We start from the raw sequence: 18,649 nt of genomic DNA on the forward strand, positions 1-18,649 counted from the left end.
ACAAAAGGCATTTATAAGAATAGCACTCAGAGGGCTGTTGGAAGAAGAGTCTGAACCAATGGGTTGGCCTATAGAACCAGCTTTTAAATCTTAAAGCCGTTGCTTTCTAAGCCCAAATCATTGATCTTAGAGAGGCCTAAATTAGGGTTAAAGTGAAAAATGTCTTTTCCAAATGGAAAGACACCAGAACTGAATATACAAGAAAATGTCTCCTTAACTACAGTGCTACCTTCATACAGTTTATTCCATGTCAGGCAAAGAGGTCTTGTAGCTTTTAAGAAAGATGGCTTTAGGAGACATAAGTGTGCCTTTTTCCTCTTAAACCCCACAGGAACCTCAGATAAATTAATTATACCCAGTAATAGACCTCCTGCCCCCAGAAAACTGTGGCTGAGGCAATGGTGCCCAATGATACAACTATAAATGTTGCATGTTACATAGAGACTATGGAATTGTGCAATATGAATGGGAAAAGGCATCAAAAATGCAAGATGCCTACTCTTTTCACATAAAAATAATAGTTCAGGAATCAATTTTGTTATGAAAACTGTATGTAAAATTTATGTCGGCATGAACCTACGCCTGCAGTGACTTTCACATCATAAAAGATCTTCCGTACCTAGTCTTGTTGTCAGGACTGGACACTTTTGGCACCACCTAGGTCTCTGCCTTTTTGCATGTCACCTTGGAGGCCATTTTTGTTTTTATCTCAGGTCATCAGCTCCTGGCCTCCTCCCAGTCCCTACCTGAGAGTATGTTGGTCCGTGGATGTGAGCAATTCTCTTTAGGCAGCAGCATAGCCAGGAAGGTTGTGGTTTTCTACTTTTTTTGTACACACAAGAGTAGATCCCAGTGTTTGCCCCTCGATGCCAGCTATTGAGTACAAAATGTACTTCTGGCAGCATCAACAACTCAGTTACACTTAGTGGATCATCTGAACACTATCAACAGACAGGGAAATGCAGCCAGACGTGTGGATTCATTCACTTCACTTCCAGAAATTGTCAGGTCAGTTCCAAGTCACTGGTCAGGCTTCCAGGGGTGGTAGCCTATCAGAGGCAGAACACTGCACACCAATCACAGTACACCCACTTTCGGGTGCACCCAAGCCAGCTGGGCCTTCACTCCCTGAGCTCAGTACTGCTGCAGAACGTTGCAGTCCTTTGTCACTCGTGCTGCCTACCTGCAGGCAGGCCGTGGGTAGAGAAGTTAAGCAAGGCTTCCTTGTGGTTTAAACAAAGTGCTGTGGGCAGTGCAGCCCTTACAACTGGCTTGACTGGTTGTTTGGTTCTTTTTCAGTAAATGAATAGAGTGATTAATTACTTTGACATTGGCCTCTCTGAATCATAATTATTAAAATCACAGGCCTCTGCCATAGCTTCTTCATGGTAAATGAAAACTGAGGATGGGCTCCTAGCTCCCAATGTGTTCTTGGGTCCCCATTACTGTGTTGTCTGGAGAGACTGACTTCAGGCTACAAGACATCATATTGTTATTCCTTATTACAAGCTTTGCTGGAACTTTCTTCAAATCAAAGATCATGCTATAATAGTTAAATAAAAAATGAATTTGCCTATTCATGTTTGGACTTCATTACTTGTTAAACTTTTTAAATAGATACATGCAACCTGCTGTTTCTGAAACATCTATAGATGTGTGTTCTATATACATGCACATATGCACATACTTGTATCAAAGAACCATATAAATTTGTACATTATATTGAAGTGATTTTAGTACTTGAACAATAGCTGCTGTACATGTTGTCTCCTATGTGCAGGGCATTGTACTGAGACCCTCACACACCCCATAGGATAAGGAAACTGATATGAGAGACATATGAAGCTACATCTGGCCTTTTAGGATTTGACTGTGAAAGTATAAGAAAGTGAAAATGAGGTCTTTCACAGGTTTGATTAATATAAACAGTAAATCTTAAAATACAGAAATAAACCACACTCACGTGTTTCATCTTCGAGGGGTAGATAATTACGGCTTCAGTTCCCAATTTCACTTTTATTAAATGGCATGACTCAACACAATGAGATTCTCAACATGGTGGTACTTCTCGTGGAGCTTTTCAAGGAGAACAAAACAAAGTGAATCCAGAGAAAAGTCATTAGTGACAAGAGCTTTGGTAACAGATTTCCTTCAGCGACGGTCTTCAGATGAATGGCCCAGGCTCATGATTAAGTTTTTGTTAACTGAGACTTTGTCATTTTCTCATTTACCACGAATTCATTCAGTGGAAAAAAAAAATGTGTGGGTGGAAATTATCCAAAGGAAATGCAACTGTTTTTGCCTATCTACAAGTTTACTATTTTAACAGTCATCTCAATCCTGTATGTTAATCCTGTTTTAAAAGGTAAGCATTTACTGCATCTAGGTTCAGCAAAATTGGGATAAAAATGATAATACCCTGCCTTGCTTGCATTACCATTATAAATATCAAGTTAAAGTAATTTAAGTGAATGTTACCTTTAGAAGTATGAAATGATACCCATTTGTAGGAAATCATTTCTCTTATAATAGCAACTTCCTTACCAGTCCAAAATTCTCCATCTTGGTTATACTTCAACCAAATTATTAGAAAACAAGCCAAAGGACTTTTTCTTTTCAATAGCATTTCTCTTTCCTGAAAGCACATTGTCTTTCATCATGCATTAGAAGCAGTACAAAAAGAAAGGGTCACCTCTCCACAGTCATCAGCCCACTACAGGTGACATGAGGACACATGACCTAAACTGGCATGGTTTTGTGGGGTCCCCCCTGTGGTCCTCTCTGCTCCACATCTGGAGCTCAGGGCACTCAGCTCCCCTCGGGAGAGACCTGGACCACCTTTCTTTCAAGGTTTTCTTTGGAATCAGTTCACAGTGACTGGACTAGAAAGACAATTGCCCCAGGGTCATCCAGCCTTAGTAACTGGATTACCATGTGTCTCCCTATTTTTTAAAATCTGATTTTGATCCTAACTCCATTCTTTTACACTCTCTTTTATAACAGAGCAATTTACAACATGTAGATTGGATGAATTCGTAGTTGAACTTTTTTAAAATCTGATTTTAAATCCTAACTTAACTCTTCCACTCTCTTTCATAACAAAGCGATTTACGCCACGTGGATTGGGTGAAATCCTATTTGAACATTTGGAGTGAGCTTCAAGCATACATCAAGGAACACCACACCACAGGCCTTACTTGGAGCAAAACAGTAAGTACGAAGCCCTCTTCACCTAGAAAACAAAACACTATAAAAATATTCACTCCCACTAGCCTAGTAATCTCACACTTTTGAAGTTACCTTAAGGAAAGCATAAGAGATAAAATATACATATATAGAAACTCTTTATGACAATGTCATTTATCCTGGGACAATCCGGAAACTGCCTACAGGACACACAGGAAGAACGTGGTAAAGGTGTCCATGGTAAGAACACTTGACAACCACTAAAAATAACATGATAATTACATGGGAATTTAGTTACAGTCAATTTAGTGATAGAGTGCAAAAGTTTTATGAGTAAAATGACATTTATGTGAAGAAACTGCGATAAAAATGGAAGGAAACAGGAAGGTTTGAGACTGTTACTGATTCTAGGGAGATAGAATTATGAATAAAATGTCTCTTTTCATATTTTTGCTTGCTCTTTTGGTGTTTTAAAGTTTACCAAATAATATATTTGAGTGCTTCAGCAGTTCCAGTACTTTGTGTGATATCCTGGTCTTAGGTTAGAGTCCCAGGCTGTGTCTCTTCCCACTTTCATTTCCGTGTGAGATGTGGATCTGACCTTTGCCCTCTTCTCTGCCTTATCTCTTACCCTCCCTCCTCTCAGTGCCCCCAGCACCGCCACACGACTCATGGAATCCTGACCACATGCAGTGCTGAGGTCGAATCAAATCAAATTATTGTTTCAAAATTTGCAAGTTTCAGCCTCCACCGCAATGTCCCAAACATATATCATGCTCTGTGACCTCTATTCCCTGGGAAAGTACCCCCTCTCTCTTCATCAAGACTTCACTTCAACATCATTTCTTTAAGAAACTTCCACTGATCTCCATCAGCCCTCCAACTGGAATTGATGCCTTCCCTTTATGCCTCTTCCATCACTTTGTTATACCTCAACCATAGCCCTTAGAATATAGAGTTGTGACTTTTTGTGTGTTTTTGGAGCTCTTTCATTCAACTGCAAAACTCATTACAGTCTCTAGCCCCTAACATGATGCCTGGTACCAAGTAAGTGCTGAGTGTTTAAACAGTGTGAATTAAAGAGTGAATTGGGGGTCTTCTAGAATCTTCTTTGATCTTTTAAGAATATTTACTTGTTTGGGAAGTGCTTCTTATGGAAAATCCCTCTTGTGAGAAATGAATCTTACCTGTCAGTGCTCACAGTGGATGGTCTAACTGGAGTAAACGCTGAGGTTTGTGAATCTATTCACAAACTTCTGCATTTGTGGGATGACTTCTGCTTTTTCCCCGACACTTGTACAAATGTTAACATTGACCCTTAAAAACGGACACTTCTTTTTATTTCCTACTTTGCCCATTTTCTCCATAAGCTGAAATACACAGTGCAGGATACAATAACTAAGTTGATTGTTCATCTTTTGCTCACAATGTCATGATTTCTGAGAGAAGATTCCATAAACATTTGGAGGGTTTTAATACAGAAGGGTATGTGTGGATGATGCTTGGTGTTTTTATAGATTTTCATACATTTCCAATGAGATGTTGTTTTGTAATAGGTTGATTTGTCATAGAGAGGAAATGTCACATGTTTGCCATGAAGACAGGTCATCATGACAGAATAGCAAACAAAACATCAAGAGTCTTTAGATTTATTTTTATTTCATGGTAGGTAAATGAAAAAGGAATAAGAGTCCATTTGTAGAAAATAATCACGTCAACAAACACTAGCCTATTAATTCTCTAATGGTGCCCATGGAAAGTGAATAGAAAATCACTTTTAAATGGTTTTGATACCTCTAATGCAATGGGAAGAGCTAAGTAGTTGTTCTTTGAATGTAAAAAAATGTTATTAATTATAGAAAATAAATGTAATCGTTGTTTTGCTTTATTTTAGAGTAAATACGTATCTTTTCATATGTTCATTAGATATATATGCCTTATGACAATGACTTTCAGACTTCTTTAAGACAATCCATTGTAAGAAATCCAGTATAAGAAACACTTTTATACACACCATATCCACAACAGTAAAATAAGTTTCACAAACAACACTTTTTCTTACCTTATGATATGCATTCACATATTTTCTTTTCTAATTTTATTTCATTTAAAAAAATATTTTTTATTTATTTTTAGAGAGAGGGGAAGGGAAGGAGAAAGAGTGGGAGAGAAACGGCAATGTGTGGTTGCCTCTCATGTGTCCCCCACTGAGGACCTGGCCTGCAACCCAGGCATGTGCCCTGACTGGAAATCAAACCAGTGACCCTTTGCTTCACAGGCCCGTGCTCAATCCACTGAGCTACACCAGCCAGGGCTTATTTCATTTTTTTAATAAAATGCTTGATGAGACCCATTAAATTCATGGCCCACTAATAGTTCACATCCCACATTTTGAAAGACATGTTATAAAACACAGATGTTATATTTGTGCAAAATGTAAGTGATTCTCAGAGCATTAATTGGGCAACATGGATTGCCACAATCAAAATGACAGCTATTACTTACTGAGCACATGTCACGCTACTGAAGAACCACATTCAGAATGGTAACCATTATAAAGCAGAGCATCTACTTCACCTCTTCAATAGAACATTAGTATGATAATGTTTTGGACAGATAGTAAAAGTGAGGAATGATTATGGTAAAAAAATGTTGATTCAGAGATAACATCATATGTACAAAATCTTCTTTTTTTGGCTCCCCAGTGCCCCTCCCTGTACAAAATCTTTTAACAAGCTTTAAGACATATTCATACAAACCTTTTTCCTGGTATTTTTGTCCTATTCTAATAAGGTTTGGGATAAAACTTTTTAAAACTTTATTATAAAAATTATAGTCTCTATTTTAATCTAAATTTGTATTTAAGTTATTAAAAACTATTTAAAAGTTCCCAAAACATAATCCATAGCATAAATTAAATAAGTTTTTGCTCACTTATGATGGTCTGCCAACTTATCAGCAAAATGAATGATAAATAATTATAGCCATAATCACAGCATTCTTGCAAAGAGGAAGGAAAGAGCTCTTAGAATTATCTGATCAAATGGCATATGGGGAAAAAATTAAATAAAAGTCACTTCATTTATTTTCCTACTGATCACAACTTTGCTAAAAGTATGCATGTATATTGCTTCTCGGCCTTTAGGCTAAGATCAAGTGTAGTATGCATGTATAAAATGATAAGGATCAGGAAATAATATAGAAACATGTAGTGTTGGTGTTCATTGATACCACAATATTCAGCAGTTTTAAGAAATGTATTCCATCTTAATGGACAGTCCTATATGCACCACAAAAAGCTTATGCCAACCTAACATACACAATGGGAGATTCTATTCAAAGTGGTAATTGCTGTAAAGCAAAGTATTTCTTTCACTTTTTTAATGGAAGAGTGCTATTGTAAAGTTTTGGCCAGATATTAAAAATGAGGATTGGAAAGGGGTGTAGGGGAGATAAGTGGCAATGAAAAACATAAGTGTCAATTTAAAAAAAGGGACGAGCCCAACATCACTAGCCATCAGAGAGATATAAATTAAAACTACAATGAGACATTACCTCACACCCATTGGAATGGCCATGATTAATAAATCAACAAACAACAAGTGCTGGTGAGGTTGTAGAGAAAAGGGAATCCTAGTGTACTGTTGGTGGGAATGCAGACTGGTATAGTCACTATGGAAAACAGTATAATATTTCCTCTGAAAATTAAAAATGAACTGTCTTATGACCCAGCCAGTGATTCTACTGCTGGGAATATATCCTAACAATATTGAAACACCGATTCAAAAGAACTTATGCACCCCTATGTTCACAGCAACACTATTTACAATACCTAATGTTTGAAAGAGCCCAAGATCCCATCAGTAGATGAGTGGATTAAAAAACTGTGGTACATTTACACAATGGAATAGTATGCAGCAGAAAGGAAGAAGGGTATGCTACATTTTATGACAGCGTGGATGGAACTAGAGACTATTACCTTAAGTGAAATAAGCCAGGCAGTGAAAGACAAATACCATATGACCTCACTTATAACTGGAACCTAATGAACAAAATAAACTAACAAGAAAAGTAGAATCAGAGACATGGAAACATGGAACAGACTGATAACTATGGGAGGGGAGGGAGGCGAAGGAAGGAGAAGGAACTAGTCAAAGAATGTGTATGAATGACACATGGACATGGACAATGGAGAGGGGGTTGACTATGGGCTAGAGGGGCAGGCTGGTGCAGAGGGGCAAAAGGGGAAAATTGGGACAACTGTAATAGAATAAACAATAAAAAATATGACTTCTGGCTAAGATGAAGGTGTAGGTAGATACACTGTGCCTCTTTGCACAACCAAAAGAAGGACAACAACAAATTTAAAAACAAAAAACTACCAGAACTGCCACAAAATGGAACTGTATGGAAGTCCAGCAACCAAGGAATTAAAGAAGAAACATTCATCCAGACTGGTAGGAGGGGCAGAGAGGGGCAGCTGGAGCAGAGAGGACTTGAGGCAAGGCAGTGGCTAGAAGACCTGGGTAAAGGAAGTGGCAACTGATAGACCAGGCAATCCCACATTTGCATGCAAGAGGAACAACTGGGGAGCAAGACAGACAGCTCAACCCAGGGCTCCAGCATGGGGAAATAAAGCCTAAAAAAACTCTGACTGAGAAAACCTGTGGCAGTGGGAGAAACTCCCAGCCTCACAGAAGAGTTCATTGTGGAGACCCACAGGATCCTGTAATGTGCACAAACCCACCCACCTGGGAACCAGCACTAGAAGGGCCCAGTTTGCTTGTGGGTAGGGGCAGAAGTGACTGAAAGCCAGCAGAGAGCCAAGCAAGCAGCATTGTTCCCTCTTGGATACCTCCCCCACTTACATTGCAAGAATATAGGGTGCCCCACCCTGGCAAATACCTTAGGCTTCACCCCTTACTATGTAACAAAACATAGAAGGTTTTGATGCCCCAAGCCAAAAAAAATTGGCCCAAATGAAAGAACAGATCAAAGCTTCAGAAAAAAATACAAGTAAGTGATGAAGAAATAACCAACCTATCAGATGCACAGTTCAAAAGAGTGGTAATCAGGATGCTTACAGAAATGATTGAAGATGGTTGCAAAATAAAGGGAAAACTGAAGGCTGTGAAAAGAAAAATGTACAGGGAACCAACAGTAAAGGGAAGGAATATAGGGCTCAAATCAATGGTTTGGATCAAAAGGAAGAAAGAAACATTCAACCAGACAGAATGAAGAAATAAGTTTTTTAAAAAATGAGGAGAGGCTTAGGAACCCCCAGAACAACTTTAAACGTTCCAACATCTGAATCATAAGAGTACCAGAAAGAGAAAAGAAAGAGCAAGAAATTGAAAACCTAGTTGAAAAAATAATGAGGGAAAACTTCCCCCATCTGGCAAAGGAAATAGACTTCCAGGAAATCCAGGAAGCTCAGAGAGTCCCCAAAAAGTTGGACCCAAGGAAGCACACATCAAGGCACATTATAATTACATTACTTAAGATTAAAGATGAGGAAGGAATCTTAAAAGCAACAAGAGAAAAAAAGACAGTTACCCTACAAAGGAGTTCCCATAAGACTATCAGCTGATTTCTCAAAAGAAATTTTGCAGGCAAGAAGGGGCTGGAAAGAAGTGTTCAAAGTCATGAAAGGCAAGGACCTACATCCAAGATTACTCTATCCAGCAAAGCTATCATTTAGAATGGAAGGGCAGATAAAGTGCTTCCCACATAAGTTAAAAGAGCCAAGTTAAAAGAGTTCATCATCACCAAGCCATTATTATATGAATGTTAAAGGGACTTACCTAAGAAAAAGAAGATCAAAAATATGAATGGTACAATGACAACAAAGTCACTACTATCAATAACCAGACCTAAAAAACCAAAAACAAACTAAGCAAACAAACTAAGCAAACGGGAAGAGAATCACAGAAATGGAGATCATATGCAGGGTTATCATTGGGGAGAGGGAGAGGGAGAATGGCGGAAAAGATGCAGGGAATAAGTAGCATAAATTGTAGATACAAAATAGACGGGAAGATTAAGAATAGTATGGGAAATGGAGAAGCCAAAGAACCTATATGCATAACCCATGGATGAGAAGTAAAGAGGGAAATGCAGGTGGGAGGGTTGATGCAGGTTGGAGGGGAATAAAAGAGGGAAAAACAGAACAAGTGTAATAGCATAATCAATAAAATATTTTAATAAAATTTTATTTATTTATTTATTAAAAAGGAAAGGAGTGATTATGATAAGAAAATGTTGCTTCCGAGGTAACATATGTTCAAAATCTTTTGACAAGTTTTATGCACAGAAACCTATTTCCTCACATTTTTGTTCTCTTCTAAGAGTTGAGGGTGAAAAAAATGTTATAAATTATTTTTAATTATAGTTTTTAACTTAAAATACAAATCAAGTATTTTGAGTCACTTATTTTCTTCTTTCAAACTGGATCTTGAGGTTTGCACTCTGTGGAGTTTTGGTGGAGTTTTACACTAACTGCATGCATGCTGCTGGATACTGAGTTTCCAAGGGGACATCGCTCTGAGAAAGACTTGTTCCCTCTGAGTTAGCGGCCAGAATGAACTGTATGTGCCTGCTCCCCACTCCCAACCTGTGTGTTCAGACTGCAGCTGTGTCAGACAACTGTTGCTCCCTTCAGTTGTCACGGCAAAATGCAAAGCGTTGAAGCCAGCCATTTTTCAGGATGTGACTGGCAAAGGGGTCCATGGGCACGAGTGGGGGTGGAGGTGCTTCCTGGGGAAGAAGCAGCTGCGAAGTAATCCATCTGGAATTTCTTGCTACGTTTTCTATGGCAAATACAATCTTCTGGTTCTGTCAGCGTGTCTTCAACATGACCGTGGCCTAGGACTCTATACTGGAAACTCCTTGCAGTCTTGAAGTAGTTTAATTATTGGGAACTCTTTTCCATATTAATTTACATACTTTCCTATGTGCTAGGTCTCAAATACACTTTGTGGAATAAACTGATCTTTTGGCAGGAACCCAATATCGTAAATTATTATTTCTTGTAGTTTGCCAGATTTCTCTTATTCATTGGTAGTTCCTGCAAATCAGATAACTAAAGCTGAAAAACGAAGGCCTATTCTTCACACGTATAATTACTGAAATACCTGATTGTTTTCTATAAATTGTCCAGATTAACATTTCAGCTATTACTCTGTTCTAGGTGGATCTGGCCAGGAAGAGGTCATAAAAAGAATTTCATAAATAGGATAAAATGTGGTTGTTTTCTTAACTTTCTGCTGTTAAACTTGGTAGACTTTTGTCCTTTCATATGTTTTTCCGAATTACTTTAGCTGTGAAAACAACTACAATGCAATTATTTGTAAAGCAGAATCAAACTACACACCAGTGAATGTGTATAAAGTATTACGTAATCGTGATGTCATTCTTTCTGTTAATAAGTGACTTTTTAAAAAAATCTATTCTATACACAAATTGTCATGCATCCTAACCTCCCTTGAAACTCCAGAAAGTGCAAATATTAGTTGGAAATGGTTACAATTTTACGCAAGGTGGGGCTTTATTTTCCTCAAAGCAGGAGACGATAAGATCACTCCTTTTCTTCCAGGTAGACATCTTTCAAACTATTTCTAAACATGAAGACCAAATGTCCACTCACAAAGTGAAAAGTTAGCAGTTTGCTCGTGATCAAATTAAAATTCAGCCAGGGGGTACCCTGACTCATAAATAATGTAGACTCTGTAGCATGTCATTTAATATGTATGCCTTTAAGTTTTCAAGCCTGGACTCCTGTCTTCCTTTGATTTTACAAGCAAAAGTTCAGTCTTTATATCTAAATTTTTATTTAAACTATAAACAGTATTATTTTATGGATTGTTTAAAATTATTATTATTTTTGCTATTGTTTGGCAGAGTGCACAAACACTTATTTACAAAAAGTCCAAGATACATATAATATAGCCTTTGTGTAATAAATTGATGAATATTTATTTATTCTTTGTGGAATAAATAAATAAACTTTACACACAGTAAAGTTTTCCCAAACCTATGCCTTCAGTTTATCAATAAAAATGAAGGAACAAAACCAGAGGTGGTGTGTCGCTTGTCTGGGTCAGAAGCACATCAGTCTCTATGGGTACAGAGAATGGCTCTCTCCACGCCACCTGACCACAGCTGCATTCAATCTGCATTAATTGCTCTTGGGTTTTAGCTCCTTTTTTTCTCCTGGGGAAGAGCACACAGGCTACTCGGAGGGAGTAAGGAGTGTCACTGACTAACAAATGAGCTCCACATGGAGTTAGGTTGGAAATGGCTGTGAGTTCAGCAGGAATTAAACATGGCTCAAGAACCTACTTTACCCTGAGTTCTGAGCAATGTGCTGGCAATACCAAAATGGATATATGGCCCAGTAGACACAGTTCCTGTCCACTGAAATGCACATTCCAGCTGAATATATAAACCATACCACATGATAGAATGGGGTGCATGGCATGCTAGAGGCAAGCTCAAAACACATTGAGCAGCATAAACAAGAAAACATGGCGGGTACAGGATGCCCAATCCTGTAATGCAGTGTGGTTCTCACTCCTCGGCAATCTGAGAATGTTAGAAACACAGTATCTCAGGCCCCACCCCAGGCCGCTGAATCAGAACCTACCTTTAGTAACACCTCCCCAGGTACTTTATACACATGTTAAAGTCTGAAAAGCACTGCTCTTGTATATTTAAGTCAGACCAAAGGAGTCCAGCCTGAGGGAGACTCAAGGGAAATCATTAATTTTTACTCATTCATTTATTTAGTAACCATTTATTGCTATCTAGCACATGCAGAGCACACATCCGGCATGATGTTTATTATGTTACAGTTTCTGCCATCAAACACCAAGTTTTAATTATGCAGCAAAAATAAATAACACTATAAGGCTATGTTGGAAATAAACCTTGCTAATTAGACTCGGGTGGACCAGAAGGGCAACAACTGGGCTGGCATTGGGTTTGGGTCTTGAAGTAGGTATTCCCAAGTTCAGCACACAGGACATGAACAAGGTACTTTGAGAGAAAAGGTGGTAGTTTTTCAAAGAGGAAAGAAGCAAAAGATGAGAACAGAAAGGCAAATTGGGGCCAGATGGTTAAATCCTTACATGTTATCCTAAGAAGATATTCCTCTGTGGTGTGCAAGTTTGTTTTTTCCTTCACGGCAGGTTTTTAAGCAGAAAGATGTGCAAGACAGATGGAAAAAGGAAGAGATCAGAGGCCCTGGAACCTGTTAGGAGACCGGCGGATGGCCAGGGGTGGGGGATTAGTAGGTGACCCAGAGTGAGACAATGGCAATGCAAAGAAAGGAGTAGAGTGGACACTGAGTTGGAGGACAAAGGGAAGAGGCGGAAGGGGGAGGGGAGAGAGATGAACTCTAAACACAAAGTCTCCAATCTGGAAGTCCGGGAGAGTCAGAATAACATCAACGAAAATAGGGGAATCGACAGGAGGTGTTAGTACCAAAGCAAGAAAAATATTCACAAGTTTTCACCATGTTGTTTTTAGGGTACAGGTGAGACATCCGTGGAGGAGGAGAGGTGTGGCAAGCAGGTGAAGTGCAGGTCTGACCATCACTGAAGTGGGGGAGACGTAGAGACGATAGTTACATACATGAGAAGAGAGGAAAAAAGATAATATGGTGGAGGATAAGATCCTGGAGGACACCATTATTTGAAGAATGGTGTAAATCAGTCACGGAGACAAGAGAAGTGGAGTGCAGGGTCTCAGAGCTCTAAGAAAGATGGGCTGGCGCTCACTGTCCCTGTAAGGACTGGAAAAAGGCTGACATCATGTTCCTTATCAGCGACCTTTACAAAGTAGTTTCTGCTGCCCTGGCTGGGTGGCTTGGTTGAAGCATCACCCTATACACCAAAAGGTTGCGGGTTCAATTCCCAATCAGAGCACATGCCCAGGTTGCAAGTTTGGTCCCACGTCAGACACATACAGGAGGTAACTGATCAATGCCTCTTCCTCTCATTTTCTCTCTCTCTCTCTCTCTCACGTCAAAAAAAAAAAAGAAAAGAAAATAAGAAGAGTTTCTGGAGTGTTGGAGGCACATGCAGGCTTATAGAATTAAGGAGTAAGAAGGTTTTATGGAGTGATCTCTTGGTTATTTACTGACCAGTTGTCTTATTTGATAGATTACTGCCTATAAGTTCAAAGTCCGTCTTTTGAAGCTTTGGGATGATTTTAGTTTTACGTGCCCCGTATCTTCACTAGGATAAGTGTAGGTTAAAAATAAATATCTACAACTTTATACAAAACAGTTTAGGGTTAGCCATACTATAAAGCTCTAAGTAAGCTTTTTGTATTTAGAACTACTTTACTGTCTCATAAATACCTTTGAGTTTTGTTAGTTGATAAGAACACATAAATGTTTTCAATCTTTCTCTCTCTAAATCAAAACAGTGGTTACTTTTAAAACTGCCTACTTTGATGATCAAGATTATTTTATTTGCCAAAACTTTCCCATAACCAAGAGTTTGAACTCAATTTTTTATCCTCACCTGAGGACGTGCTTATTGATTTTAGAGAGCGGGGAAAGGAGGGAGAGAGAGAGCCATTGATGTGAGAGAAAAATATCGATTTGAAGCTTTTCATATGTGCCCTGACTGAGGACAGAACCTGCAACATAGGCATGTGCCCTGACTGGGAATTGAACCTGTGACCTTTCATTCTACAGGACAACACTCCTACCAACTGAGCCATACCAGCCAGGGCAAGAACTTGACCTCTCTCTACCTGAGGGCCAGCAAGTTAATACACATTCCTGATTTATTTAAACCATCACCCCGGGAATATTTAAATTCAGGCGTGCTTATATAAAATTCTTTAACGTGTGATATTGAAGGCAGTGGTATAACTGCAGTGGTATAACTGTTGCCCACTCTCTTTTCAGAGCCTTAGGAAAATTAGGAGTTGTGGCTTAAGGGTGCATGATGAGGTGCTTCCCAGAGCAGGTGTTGGGGTGCCTGGATAGAAAGACACCCTGAGTCAACTCAGCTGTCAGTCCAGCCCAGAGTGGAGCCACAGTGGGCACCCCAGACTCTTATTCACTACTAAGGTGCCATGCCTTTGGGTCCGGCCTCTTAGCCTCCACTCCCCAAAGCCCACCCCCCACCACATACCACACACACACTCACACGCACACACACACACAAGTTCCTGAGACTGGGCCTCCTGGTGATCACCTTCACAGCTAAGTGGCTTTATCTGTCACCCTGTCCCTAGTGAGAAAGGGCAGTGACAGATAAAGCCTCTGGCTCATCCTTTTTTGGATACTAAGTGGTAGCAAATCTTCCCTCTTTAAAAGTGACTTTTAGCTTTTCAAATAGCCAAAAGCCATTGAGACCCTCTTTGGAGAAAAATTAATCTAAATCATAATTCTTTTTAGTCAAAAGGGGAAAAGTACAAAGGCAGGAGTGATTTTTTGGTTTGCATATTTTGGTAAGTGGGTCCAAAGGCAGTTCTGAAAGAAAATTGTGAATAGTGACACTTTCATTAAGACTGTGTCTCACCACTGGTAATGCTTTGAAAGCCAGTACTAATGTGGATCCGTAACTGTGGTAGCTAATGAATCAGTCACATGTATTTGTCGCAGTGACAACACTCATGTCCCTGCTGTTGGAATCCCCTTTCTCTTGCTTCCTTGGTCACATTCGATCCATTCATCCTTCGAAGGGATTTCAAACAGTCCGCTCCCCCAGAAGCCTCTCTAATGTCTGCCTATGACCACGTCCTGCCCCAGCCTGGACATTTTCCTTCCCCTCCACGGAACCTCCATAACACTTCTTAAAGTCTGTATTTCTTGTATGGTGCTTAGCACTTTCTGCTTTATAAAGCAGTTACTTCTTCACTTCAGTAGATATTAACAAAGCACTGTTTCAGGTGCTGGGCCACATGACTGGCAACATTAAGATGAATAGTGAGTGGCTCTTCAGGGCCCAGGCTTGGGAGATGACCAGACCTGACTTCACAGACAAATGAGGGTGTTCCTAGCGGGTCCTGGTAATAGAGAAACAGGAAATTTCTTTTAGGAGAGCCCCAGAAAACCTATAAAAGAAGAGAACTTTGAGCTGAGCCTTGAAGGATATTTAAGAATTTTCCAGATAGTAATTGGGGAAGAGCCTTCCAAACGAAGGCGCAGCCTGAGCAAAGATACGAGGTCAATAGCCAAAGTGCCAGGAGTCTGGAAATGCAGCGGTGTCTTCTCTCCCAACCCCCACCCCACCCCGAGGCTGTGAGCACCCCGAAAACAGAGTCCTTTTCCCTGTCCACTGGAATGTGCAGCCGTGACTGGTACAGGGCCTGAAACACAATGTCCAAACACATTGTGTTTGAAGAGAAATTGAACATATTAATTTGTCATCACAGTCTTCACAGTGAAATTTTCATAGTGTTATTCCATTAACTATACAGATTGTGCCCATTGTTCAAAAGCCACATAAATTGAACTTCCTTTTTGTTCTATCAAATGATGGTAATTGAAATGAAGGATGCGTGTCAGTATAGGGGCACATTGGTCTCCAGTGCGTCCCCTGCACCTGTCCCTCACCGCCTGCATGTCCCTTATTCCCATTTGGTATAAACTCGGGAAATGCATATAACATTAGATTGAGCAAAAGCGTTTTCTCGAGAAGGAATGGGGGAAAGGTGCAGATTGTCTTCTAAAGATGAAATGAACCCTTCACAGAATATAACATAGTGCCAAGCCTGGACCACATTTGTTGGTCCAGATTGTACCCCTGATGCAAGCTGAGCCAATAGCAGAACTTGTTCCAGACCTACGCACCAGTGAAACTTTCCTGTGAACTCTGGAGCTGAACTTGAGACAAAAGTTACTGTGTCTTAGTGTGCCTCCATGACAAAGCTCAGCAGATATTGATGCTTCTATTTTTTTTTATTTTTTTCCTAAGTAAATAACATATAATACCAAGGCAAATGTAAATCAACTTTGGCACAACTATTATTTTGCCTCACCCCTACCTTTGCCATCTACCAAGTAGGGATAATTAGAGCAATACAGTAGTTTTCTTATGAACCTAAAATCTGAAAGAGGATCGGCAACTTTAATTCAGTGATAGCTCAGACCTCAGCCTCTCTGGCCAAATAAAGTAATTGTTCAGATAATTCAAGCCACATGTCAGTCACTCTCGGTCTCCATCAGTGTTGGCTATCTATAGTTTGTCTCTTTAATGAGTATACTCTGCTATCTTTAACTCCGGGAAATTTTCCCGTGGAAAATTTAATGTTATCTTCCCTTTTATTTTATGAGAAATTTTATCTTCAAGTTGCCAATGCTGGCAGACAAGAAGAAAAGACAATCTGGAAATTCCAGATTTAGTTCTGATAGCAGGAGCAAAGCAAGGCCAAACTAATAACTGAGGCTAGTCATCAAGAAAATTTGTGCAGAATAGCTGGACCGCTTCAGCAAATCGGAATGTGTTCAATATGTTCTGGACTCTGCCCCGAGGGCTTGGTCCGCTGTTCTCAAAGATTCCTAGTTTCTGTCCAACAGAAATCACCACCTCTGGTTTCTGAAGGGCCACGTTGGAGACAAATTAGGAGAACAACAAATAATAACACTAAGTTACTGGACTGTATATGTTATTCCCAAACTGTTTCCAACTTAAACTATTATTTCTTCTCTAAAGGGACTTTGTTTCTTGCTCTGTCTTCTTGCATCTACGGCCTTAGCTCAAATCCTTCCAGGTCATCAAAGGCATGACCTATAGACACCACAGGAGGGTGGGGAGCATAGGAAGAGTGAAGCCATCAAAAGTCCTTGATGAAAAGTCATGAGATTTGGGTTCATCCTGCCTTCCCTCCTTACTTCTATCTCGACACAAGGGGTTTAGAGTCTTGCTCCTGAAGGGAAGGGATCACAATGAGCCCCACATTCTTCCATGGTTGTGGGACCACCTTTTCATTTAGACTGCAAGCAAGTATGATTGGTAATACCACGTTCTGGTACTATAGATGAGATGAGAAATAGTCCCTACGTTGACTTTTTAAACAATATGAATAAACATATGCTTAAAATATTATACAGCATTTCATTGTAGTATTTTTAACAATTCTCTTTTCTTGGAAAGGCCTCCAGAAACTTTGTTTTCATTGGCAGAAGACATTTCAAAATTATCGGAAGTGATAAAAATAAAAGAATAGAGACTTACGTCACAAATTCACTTTGGCTTACATCTGGGTTGCACAGGATGATCATCTGTGAGCTTCTGTGCAAGCTTTTCTATGGACTATAGTTGTCTTCAAATAAAAGTGTGATATAAATACGGATGTAAAATTTACAAATACTTGTAGAAATCAACAAATTTGGACATGTATTGGTTTCACTCAGTTCTTAATCAAAATATAGCTAGCATAAAATAGAAACTAGTTTTGATGGCTAAAATATAAACAAACCTTAAATCACCGATTTGGAAAGCATTTCCTGCTGTGATGAAAACTGATTCATGTATATACAAAGTTAGTCTTTCATTCTGAAACTGGTGCTTCTTCCGTTTGACTTCTCCCCCCTATTCTGTATATGCTCTCTCCCTCCTGGTAATCATCCTGTTATTTTATGTCACATTACACATTTGAAATTCTTTTTCTTTGGTAATATTAATAAAATGGCATTTGAACAAAATGTTCAGTTATAAAACATTATGAAAGAACATCATAGTTTTAGCATATTAATGCGGATGTATATGTGACTAAATGGCTTGGAGATTTTTAAACTGTTTTTAAGGAATATAATCTGGCATAGGGAAGCTGTCACGGCTACCAGGTGATTAGTGGGCCAGGTGGGCTTCAGGATGGACAACTACAGAGAGACTCTAAGCCCTGGCTGGTGTAGCTCAGTGGACTGAGCCCGGGGCCTGTGAACCAAAGGGTCACCGGTTCAATTGCCAATCAGGGCACATGCCTGGACTGCAGTCCAGGTACCCAGTGAGGGGTGCATGAGAGGCAACCACACATTGATGTTTCTCTTCCTCTTTCTCCCTCCCTCTCTCTAAAAATAAATAAATAAAATCTTTTTTTTTTTAAAGAATCTAACAGAGACACAGAAGACAGCCGTATGGGCATGTGCGGGGGTTGGAGTGCTAGCCATGAGGGGTGGATGGGGACAGGGTAAAAACCATCCCATCCCACTGTGTGTCAGCTGTTTCAGTTTGCAGCTTTAGCTGTGAGCTCCACAAATACTTAAAGACAGGTGGCTCAAAATATTACTATCACTAAGCTCGTTGTATAGAAGAAACATTGTAACAAAAGCTCTGTTATGAGGAATGCAATCCATTTGTTCCAAGACACTGCCACATGTTATTTTTATTTTCTTAGTCTCTGCTTCTTAAAAAATTGTGAAAACATGGGCCAAGATGTAGGTCGCCTGACCTGTTCTCAGAGTTGAGATTAACGTTATTTATACCTACATTTCTCCCAA

General features: G+C 39.5%; 1 protein-coding gene and 1 pseudogene across 1 annotated transcript in view; both read left to right on the plus strand.

Moving 5' to 3' along the window:
• The window catches only part of CAP2 (cyclase associated actin cytoskeleton regulatory protein 2), a 149,660-nt gene that overhangs the window by 110,310 nt on the left and 20,701 nt on the right, over positions 1–18,649 (plus strand). Inside the window, exon 7 of the mRNA XM_037147961.2 lies at positions 3,105–3,210. Coding sequence (XP_037003856.2) covers positions 3,105–3,210 — 106 coding nt within the window. The remainder of the gene's footprint in view (positions 1–3,104; positions 3,211–18,649) is intronic.
• Positions 6,313–6,472, plus strand: LOC119042984 (uncharacterized; annotated as a pseudogene).

Source organism: Artibeus jamaicensis, unplaced genomic scaffold (assembly GCF_021234435.1).
Source record: "Artibeus jamaicensis isolate MK-2021 breed Jamaican fruit bat unplaced genomic scaffold, CSHL_Jam_final contig_482, whole genome shotgun sequence".
NCBI lineage: Eukaryota > Metazoa > Chordata > Mammalia > Chiroptera > Phyllostomidae > Artibeus > Artibeus jamaicensis.